The 10,127-nt window shown below is 40.2% G+C and overlaps 1 protein-coding gene across 3 annotated transcripts in view; it reads right to left on the bottom strand.

The window, feature by feature from the left end:
- Nucleotides 1-2,317: 2,317 nt before the first annotated feature.
- Nucleotides 2,318-10,127, bottom strand: part of CREB5 (cAMP responsive element binding protein 5) — a 128,435-nt gene continuing 120,625 nt past the window's right edge. For 2 of the 3 annotated variants that reach the window (XM_030308159.1, XM_030308158.1), the window contains 2 exons: nucleotides 5,398-5,506; nucleotides 2,318-4,469 (listed from right to left, as the gene is read on the bottom strand). In XM_030308159.1, coding sequence (XP_030164019.1) covers nucleotides 4,306-4,469; nucleotides 5,398-5,506 — 273 coding nt within the window. In that variant the 3' untranslated portion in view covers nucleotides 2,318-4,305. Of the gene's footprint in view, nucleotides 4,470-4,780; nucleotides 4,810-5,397; nucleotides 5,507-10,127 lie in introns of all 3 variants that reach the window. The other variant, XM_030308160.1, reaches the window with a different exon arrangement.

The raw sequence follows: 10,127 nt of genomic DNA, 5'->3' as shown, positions 1-10,127 counted from the left end.
AAGTTGTTTTTACACTTTTACAAGAAAGTTGTTCCAGTCGTGGTTACTGATTCCCTTTAGCTGAACTCCGCTTCCTAAAGGAAAGAGCTTACTTGAAACATTAAGAAGAAAATAAAAAAAGAGAGAAAGAAATGTGAAAAACAACACTGTTCAGAACACAGATTAAAAAAATAACAGAGCAATAACAAAATCCTTGAAATTTCTATGCACAGAGCTAAGCGAAACATTTCCACCAAATGATGGAGAAGAGCCGTTTGAAACCCTGAAAAATGAAGATATACACAAGTAGAGAAGTTTATTATGAACTAACACTTTAAAAACAAGTAGATCCTACGGAAGAATACTGTTCAAATGGAATGTTTTAAAATAACATTTATTAATAAATATCTTATAAAATTCTAAATTAATAGATTCCTGTTCAAATTTTGCTTTGGTCCTTGAATTCCACTGTATACACGCATACATACATATATATTTTCTTAGATGGTTTTTATTAACCAGAAAGAAGCACATTCTATCCTAACTGGATGGCTAGTTTGAGAGCAGTTACCGATGCTTAAAACTCCCCAGCCAAAGGCTGGTCTTTCACCGCAGCTGGTTTCAGATTTTAATGGCAAACTCAACTAAGACGCTAAAGTTTACTTAACGGGCAACAAAAACCGCCTGCACATTCACCGTTGACGCCCCTCTGTTCAGAACATGTGCTGCATTTGGTTCCTTTGACGGGATAGGCTCCAAAGAGCATTTGCTCCAAGTAAGTCACCCTGATTGTAACAGTTCATGCGGTGATACCACGCAAACTGCTGTCTCCCACAGGCCGCGTTAACCACTGGGACTCGCACACGCTGACACGGAGGGAGGAGAGAGATGGGTGGGGGTATCGAAGGGAAAACATCAGCTCCACACAGGCTTTCAAATGAGTATGTTCGCCCATGGCCAGGGTTTCCCTATACCCGCCCTGGCATCGTGTTCTGGGAAATGTCTTCAGAAGGAACCCTTAAGATGTGGATGCCTCAATTTTGGGTCACCTGGTAGAAATGCCACCGGGTACCCCTATCTAAGCTGCCACGTCCCATCACGTAAGGCAGGCGAAGCGTCGCAGAAATGTCCAGGTAGGCTGGCAGTGACTTCAAAGGCAGACGCTGCCAATATAAAAAAAAAACAAACCAAAAACCAAAAACCAAAAAACGCAGGTGAATGAGGAGAGGCAGTGTTGCAGGACCCTTCCCTCCTCCGCATGGGTGCTCTGAAGGTCACTACAACGGATTTGTGAAGATATGGGTGCATGACCCATATCTAGATCGAGTGGGAGAGGAGAATGGGGCAGCAAAAAGATGTTTTCCCACATTGGCAAAAAATGTAGGGCAAGGAGGGATTTTCAGGCAGACTGATTATTCTACGGTCTGGTGAAGGCTGGACCTTCTGGTGAAGTACTTCTCCTGATAAGCCGAGTGTTGGATTTGACCAAGGAGCCTTTCTGTTCAGGGTTTCAAGAAGCCTTGACAACTAGCTGGCATCTTCCATTTACTGTATTTCCACACTGCTAATGAACATACCTAAAGGCCCCGAGCATAACAAGAAGACGGTTTATTCTAATTATACGTTGAGGCCCGTTTGCTAACGCGTGTGTGTGGTTGGTTTGCCTACTTAGCATAAAAAACAGACATAATTGAGCTCTATATAATGCACATCAGTCAAACTGTCAAGTTGCTGAATTAAGAAAACTCAGGCAAGTTCTTCACTACAGAGGCTTTCAGTTTAACAACTAAATATTCAATCAAGAGGCGGAGCAGAAGTAAAGTAAACCATAATTTTAGTGACAGCCCACTTTCTGGACATTCTGATATTACCAGTGGATTTTTAAAAAATCCATTTCGTTAAGTGCTATGCATGCAGTAAAGACAAAAAAAGTTATCGTTCACTTAAAGCAAGAAATAAAATAAAACTAAAAAAATTTTTTTTAATCCAAGCAAACATTTCAATGAGCTCTTTTTTTTTTTCTTTTTCTTTTCTTTTTTTTTTAGAGAGACACATAGACGGTCCTAGAAAGGAGTTTTGAAAAAATTAAATTTAATTTCAGAATAGAGATATATCTTAAATATTTCTTAGGAAGCCAGTTAGGTTCAACCATTCAGCGGTTAAGGCTGGGATTCAAAACAAAACAACTATGAATTCAGTATTTAAAATACTTAAAAAAAAGATATGTTTGTCTAAAATATAATAGAAAATCCTTTTAATTTGCATTTCTTTTTTCTCTTTCTTTTTAACATTTTTAAAAATTTTTTTTTGTTTTTTTGTTTTTTTTTTTTGGTGTGTGTGTGTGTGTGTGTTTATTTTTTGTTTTGCTTTTGCTTTTGTTTTGATTTTTAGACCATATATCTAGTCATGAGTTTCCCTGGACACTCAAAACTTTCTTTTGAAAGCACTGCATACATGAAAAAAAAAAGGTTGATAAATACTGATTTAAAAAGTAAGTTATTAGATAAAACTGAAACTAGTTATAAAAATCATGCTTCACGACTCTCATATTTTCTTTTTTCTCCAAAATAGATTCTTATGCTACAGGGAGAGATAAACACATATACACACACCCACATCCACACATGTATCTTTCCCTTTTTTGAACTCTTATAAAAGCGACACCTTTTGTAAAATACTATTATTTAAATCCCATGAACACACACACACACACACACACACACACACACACACTCATGTTAGGACGTCAAGCATTCAAATGGAGATGAAACACCAGCACCTGTCTACACTGCTAGAGAGAAACATTAGCCCGTTACTTGTGAGATGTGATATTAGCACACATTAGCACAGTAGAATGGCTTGTTTCAAGGAGGCACAACCGTGGTTCGGGACTATCTGCTTTTTATAATGGGCAAGCTGATGAAAGTTGTTGAAAATATAAATCAGAATTATTCAGAAGAGTAGAGTAGCCATATCCATGGGATTCTTGCAGCAGCCAAAAAAGGCTTTGGCTGTTCTGGGGGCGGCGGGCGGGGGGGGGGAGCTGAAAGCACCCCTACGGGAACATCAGGTTTTCTTTCTCTCTTTGTTCCTCCAGTAAAGCGTGTACTTTCACCCACCAGAATAGCAAAGCCAGTTCCATAGGCTTAAGAGAAAAAAATAATTAATAAATCTTAGTCTATTAGCAGCTGATGATTGACCATTGTAATCTGTGTAGTGAATAGAGCCCTTCTGAATTATTATATAGTCTATGGATTTTTAACCTTATAGACAGGCCATATAAAGCCGGTTGTAATTCGAGGGTGTGATGTTACAGCCCACATCATAATTTGGACCTTCACAATCAAGGCTTATAGGTTCCCTTCCCTGGTGTCTCCACAGCTGGCATTCAACAGTGTTTCACCTATGGCTAAGCCACCTTTTATTTGTTCTGATTATTAAAAACATTAAACCAGGCACATTAAACCTCTCTTGCTTACCATTTTATAAAAAGCAAGAGATGAATGAACTCCAGCTGTGGGTCACAGGCAAGGGAAGCAATGGCTAGATTCGTATTTTTTTAGATTTACTTGTGTTTTTTTTTCCCTTTAGGCATTGTTTTCTTCTTTACCTGCAATGCTAAAGGTGGAAAAATAAAACAGAAGAAAGTAAAAATGAAGAGTACACAGGCGGCCCAGGAAAAGGTGGAAAAGGAGAGGGAGAGTGGAGAAAATTGGCAATTCAAGGAGGTGGACCAAGAGGAGGAGGAGAGGTGGGGAGATGCTTGGTGGTTTTATTTGGACATCAGTGGATCTCATCCTTTTTTTATAATAAGAGGAAGACAAATATGGAAAAGGCTCTGTGTTCATCTGGAATTCTGGCGACATCACAGCACAAACTCAACATGTGTTACGACATCATCAGACTCACCACCCAGTTACCTTGCATCCGTTTACGTGACATGTGGGCATGCCTCATTTTGGCTAAAAGCTGCGGTTTAACAAGATGCAATGTTTCAGGCAAAGGGTTGGACCGATAAGAATGAAACCATGTCTATATACAGAAGGAGTTCAGTTTATAAACAAGTTCACTGGTACCAGAAAATTGGAGAAAAGCACCAAAGCATTTCCCAAGCTGATAGATTAATTAATTGCATAACTCCCTTTTTTCTTATAGAACTAAGTATAAAAGACGACATTTCCATAATAACTATAAAAATGAAAGCCAGTCTCTGAAGGGCTGAGGAGTCTTCCAGGTCTGAGTTAATTCTAAAAATGCCCTTAAAGGAAAGGACGCATGATATGCGACAGCTCTTCTTGGAGGCAAGGTCTGACCCAGTGGTGGATTTTAAAGGATGGGATTCAGGTCTGTTCTGTGAGTGGTGAGCTGACTGAGGGTGGAGCTTCCCACCACCTCGCTCACTGCAGAGGAAGTGGTGACGGTATTATGTTGGATGACCTGGTGCTGAGAGCAAGCTGGGACAGGGCTGGCGGGAGGACTGCTCTCCGGACCTAGGAAAAAGCACACACACGCACACACCAATATAGCTCCTCTTGGGCGGACCTGTGGCCTACTCGGGAAAACATTACTAGATGTTTACCAGAAATGGAAGAGTTTCACACGTGCTCTCCTGGACGTTAATTTCAAAACTTTATTTTAAACTGTTGTCACCAGCTATGCCTTCCCACTTTATAGCTACAAGCAAAGCCATGCTTTCTACACCAGCAGAATGATTTCACGTGTTGGAGTCTTGGTGTGTGAACGTCCCCATTTTTGTATTTTCAAGTAGCCATCCGCATATCAAATGTGGAAACATACTCACATGTGGTGGGAGAATCTGTGTTGCTCAATCTAAAAAATTATTTGAAAATGAATTGGCCTTCAGCCATGAATCCTTGCTCCTCCCACCATCCCCCACTCAACTAGCATTTAACTTCTGGACATTCCAGATGCAGAAACTGGGGTCTAGAGAAAGGGGTCCACTTTACTTATTGGAACACCGAGATAAGGTCACTCACTTTTCAGCCCAGCAGCTTATATACCTTATGGCATTGGATGTGATTCACCCAATGCCTGTACCCCAGCCCCTGGATTTCTCTGGAAGGCGGCTAGCCCACTGGTAGGTGGGCTCCAGCAAGTGATTTTTCTACTGGCTGCAGAATTGGAATTGGGTACAATTTTACAGTGTGAAATGGCAGGGAAAGTCTAGCCAGAAATTATCAGGAGGGGCATGGTGATGGGCAGGGGTCAGAAAAGGACGATGTCCCTGCTGCAACAGTCTGGCAGCCACTGAAGAATTCTAGTATGATTTCTGCCGGGGTGTGCAATCTACACTTTACTTTTGCTCTTTCAATAAAATCCAATGCAAAATTAGTGGCAAAAAAAAAAAAAAAAAAAAACTGGACACTGAGAAAAGAAAAAAAAAAGTCAATGACTTACTTAGATATCCTTGTGATTCTTTCTGCATGGCTGTTATTGGACAGTCTTTATGTGTTAACAACAACTGTTTCAGCTGGGCCACCTCATTTTTCAACATGGACACTTCATTCTGGAAAGAGACATATCAAAGCCATGTTGGAAAGACCAGAGAATACAAGTCTCCATGCATTCTTAACAGTGATATTGGCAAACTTTCCTGTTGTGTCCAAAAGACAGTGAGGATGATATTCAATGAGATTCGCCTGAAAACGTGTACCTTTGCCTTTAACTTGGCCATCACATTTACCAGGGACTTTCTGAAAAGACCAGACTTGTAACTCAAGAGCTGAATCCTATTAAAAGTCCAGAGCACCCCCTTTAGGTGGCCAACTCTGGAGCCAGGTTACATGGGTGAGAATCTCCATTCCACACTTACTGGGGGACCCTAGGCAGGAAACATAAGCCAGCTGAGATTCAGCAATCTTGTATATAACTGGGGGGGGGGGGGAGAAAAAAACCAATATAAAGTTTTTTGAGTTGTGAGGATTGAATGAGGTAATATATGTAAAACGCTCTGAATATTATCTAGCACAACACTAAGCAATCATTGAATTTAGCGAATCTAGCTGTTCATAATAATCATCTTCACACTGTCTGGTAAGCTCGGGCCAATATTCAGTATGAGAAGAGTGAATGTGACACATGCATTGGGAAGAACTGAGTGGCAGAATTAGTGGCTTCACACTGAAATGTCCTCAGAATAAGCCAACTCATCTACCATCAGATTTCCCAAAAGAATTTCCAAACGGGCTGTAGTTCAACAGAGCACGTCCCTGCCGGATACCTGCTTAGTGGAAGGCATGGAAGCACATAGAACAAATTGTTGATCCTCTACTGGTGGGGTGAGGTCAGCCCAGGAAGGGAGGGGCAATGAAGTCTTGGCCATGATTAAATGAATGTGATTGGTTCATTAACTAGTTTGGCTAATTTCAGCCTATGAACTCTGTCATCAATATCGGGGTGTTACGGATTGCGTGTGTGTACGTGCGCGTGTTTCTTATTTACTTAGATCAGTGCCTCAAATCTCTGCTTTATGGAGTAGTTCACAAAGACAGATTCATGGCTTTGGAGAATAATGTGCTTGGCACCACTGTCTACAAATGTAGATGCAGAATAGATGGTTGATTCTAAGGTGCTTCCACTTGATAAAAGTAAATTGTAAACGTAGCACTATCTCAAGCCATTTTACAGTTGTGATAAATAATACCCTCTCTCTGGCTAATGTTCGTTTGCGGCTTCCAGGCATTGTACTCCACATGTGGAGACTAAAACAAAACAAAACAAAACAAAACAAAAAAACCATGCACACAGAAAAGGGTGTTCTAACATTGCTGTCATTACGTTGCATCTACACTTTCAATATGAACTTGGCTTTCCGGGCATGTATTTATCACCTAAAAAAGTAAGTTTGGGATTCTAGAAGTTAATGTAAAGAAATTTTTTTTGAAACATGTTTTAAAGAATACCTCCCATTTCCAAATTCATTTGCAAAATACATTATAAGTAACCAAATGTTGAGTAACATAAGGAACAAAATAGTAAGAATCTCATCTACAAAAGCTTTTCTCTTTCTTCTCCAAATTTTACAAAATAAAAATGCCTGAGAAATTAGCATTAATGATGAATAAATCACTTAAATGTGAAAATTGCATCTTCCACCTCTGAAGAAGTGTGGTTGGTAAAGGGGCCCGATCAAAGCCAAAAGTGACCCTTGTCAGTGGGATGGATAACTTTATTTAGAGGACAATTTATTTTAGCCTTAAGTACTAATTCTTTCCTCTCTTATTTTATGCCCATTTAAATTCAGGCAGCCTTCCTTGCTTTTCCCAGATTCCCTTTGCTTAAAATAGCCTGTGTAAGAGAAAGTTACTTTTAGACCATTAAATAGAAGGCAACCCCTGGTTAAAAACCAACCAACCAAACAAAACAAAACGAAAAAAGGAGAAAAAGAAAACTAAGATGTGTGTGTGTGTGTGTGTGTGTGTGTATTTGGTCTCAGAATGAAATGTCAGCTTATTCACATTTGGATTATAGACATAGCACTTTTCTAGAATCACAACTGCTAAGACACTTGTGTACCCTAAGGAGAAACTCTCAGCTGCAGTTAATGCAGACAATTGCTCGTAGAAAATGGAGTCAAGCTCCAATTGGTAGTAAATCCTGCCACACTTTTCTTCTGTGATCTAGGAAACAACAAATAAGTATTTAAAACAAAACAACGGGCGCCTGGGTGGCTCAGCTGCTTAAGCGTCTGACTTCGGCTCAGGTCATGATCTCGCGGCTTGTGAGTTCGAGCGCCGCTTCGGGCTCTGTGCTGGCCGCTCAGAGCCTGGAAGCTTGCTTCGGATTCTGTGTCCCTCTCTCGCTCTGTGCCTACCCTGCTTGTGCTCTGTCCCTCAAAAATAAATAAATGCTAAAAAAATATATAAAAAAAATAAAACAAGATTCTCTTGCTTTCTTACACTTCTAGAAGAAAAAAAAAAAATCCCACCTGGTGGCCATCTTGGAGAGGTTGACCTTAGCCTCTGCTTCTTCCCCAGCTATGTCCTTCTCAGTCCCACCTTTTCTAGGCAGTGTTCGATCTCCCAGGCACAAAGTGTTCATTGCCCCTTCCTTAAAAAAAACACTTTGAATTCCGTTCTTTGGGTTTCTACAATCACAAGGAGCTAACTGCCTGCAATACTTGGCACACCCCAAATCATTTCACAATAAACCTTTTGCTTCCATGACAGGCCACAATAAAACAGCACAGTGTATGTGGTGTCTTAGCCTCTAACCAAAGCCCCATACAAAATAGATAACTTACGTGGCCCTCTTTGTCTATGAATAGCAAAGCACTTCCTTAGTAAACTAATATGTTGTAAGTATAGAAACTGAGACCCTGGGAGGTTGAGGGTCGGTAAAAATGTAGGAACCTGAAGACTGCCACGATAACTGATCATCCTTTAAAGGTAATAGGTGAATAATGACATATTTCTTCAAGTGATGTGTTAGCAATTATGTTATTTAGATAGGTTATGGTTGGAAAATGAACGCCAATTAATATTCTCCATAAAGAAGAAAAACCAGCCTCTTGTTTAGATCAGAAACACGTAATTATGGCGCTTATAAGGGCAAATTCAAAGTCTAATGGCCACAGAGGCACTAGAAATTCATGGGACAGCTTTCCAGCAGGAAAAAGAGTTCTCAACAGGGATTTCAGAATAATAGGGTTTGGCCTCCCAAACCACTACACCAACCTACTGTAAAACAAGACGGTTGAATTAGTTCTCTATTCCCTCCAGCAAAACAGTTGTTTAGCCTTTGAATGTTTCTGCTTTGCCTTCTGTTGAGAAAGCTAATTACCTAATAGTCTAATGAAGGATTTGATCTTGATTTTTTTATTCATTAATTACTTTGGTATTGGCATCAGTATTAGTATTTGGTATTCTCAGATACGCTTATATTTCAGGTCTCATATTCCCTGAGGGAGACAGTTCTTGAACCTCCTGGGCTTCCAAGTCTTAGGGCAGATTCCAAAGCGATATCTACAGTTGCATTTTAGTGCAAAACTTCGTGTCCGTGGATGTGTCCATACTGTTGAGAGAGTCTGCAGCGCCTTCATCAGATCCCAGAGGAAGCCTCTGGATTAAGAAAGGTTGACAATCACTGCCCTAGAGAAAGCAGCGTGAACCGTGTGCTGTCCACATGCATAATCATCGTAGAGTCTCCATACAGACTGATAGAGGAAATGCTAGACTATATTTTTAAACAAAAATCTTTTTCAATGGAACATTAAGTAGAATCACCTTGAATTCATTTTGGAAGAGAACCACCAGATAGCAAATGTTCCAGAACGCACGAAAGAAATAAAATGTTGCCTGCAGCTCTAGTAGGGAAATAAAAACCAGGCCTTCCGGAGGCATTTTCTTACTCTGAATTACGTTGCTTTATGAATTGAGGCAAGTCACCAATTTTTTTTTTTTACTCCCCTGTGCGGGTGACAAAAATCGTTCTAGGTCTTCACATAAAAGTACTTTGCTAAAGCAAAGCATGAATAATCAGTATGAATTCTCCTGCTGAAATCATCCCTTCATTTTTTCGAAGTGAGTTTGGGTTCGCTACGACTCTAAAGCAGTTGGCCGTTTAGAGAGGGACTGGAAGAGGCTAGGGGCAGCTGGATTATCTGTTCTTTAACCCATAAGGTTGTCTGGGGATGAAAGAGAACCCCTATAGAGACATTCAATACCATAATAGCCTTTAAACAGGTACCCCAAGAAGTCCCTAATAGCTACATTTGCAGTTTGGGGCTTTGGGGATACCACTTTGTTAATATGATAAACCCAGAATGCTTTTTGGTGCAAGCAGTAGTCAGTGCCAAGAAAATAATTATCAAAATGGGCCCTACAGTAGAGCCCCTCCCCACTTTTTTTTTTTTTTTTTTTTTTGGTAGATTAAGGCTGAGGCCAGGTTTGTTTCACTCTAAAACAAAGGACTTTCAATTTGTAAGGCAACAGTTCCCATCTGGCCTATTCTCTTGCCAAGTCCCAAACCTGGGCTCATGTGTCTAAAATTTCAGCAGCGACTTAGACCATGTGTCTTTGCACTAAAAAAGAAAAGCAATTATTTCCGTGGGTGACCAGATGATTTCCATATCATCTACTGCACACAAACAATCCACTGAGCACCACGGCAGTAGTTGATGAATTAAT

Source organism: Lynx canadensis, chromosome A2 (assembly GCF_007474595.2).
Source record: "Lynx canadensis isolate LIC74 chromosome A2, mLynCan4.pri.v2, whole genome shotgun sequence".
Classification (NCBI taxonomy): Eukaryota; Metazoa; Chordata; class Mammalia; order Carnivora; family Felidae; genus Lynx; species Lynx canadensis.
The sequence above is the reverse complement of the archived record's forward strand: the minus strand, read 5'-3'. Positions and strand labels throughout refer to the sequence as shown.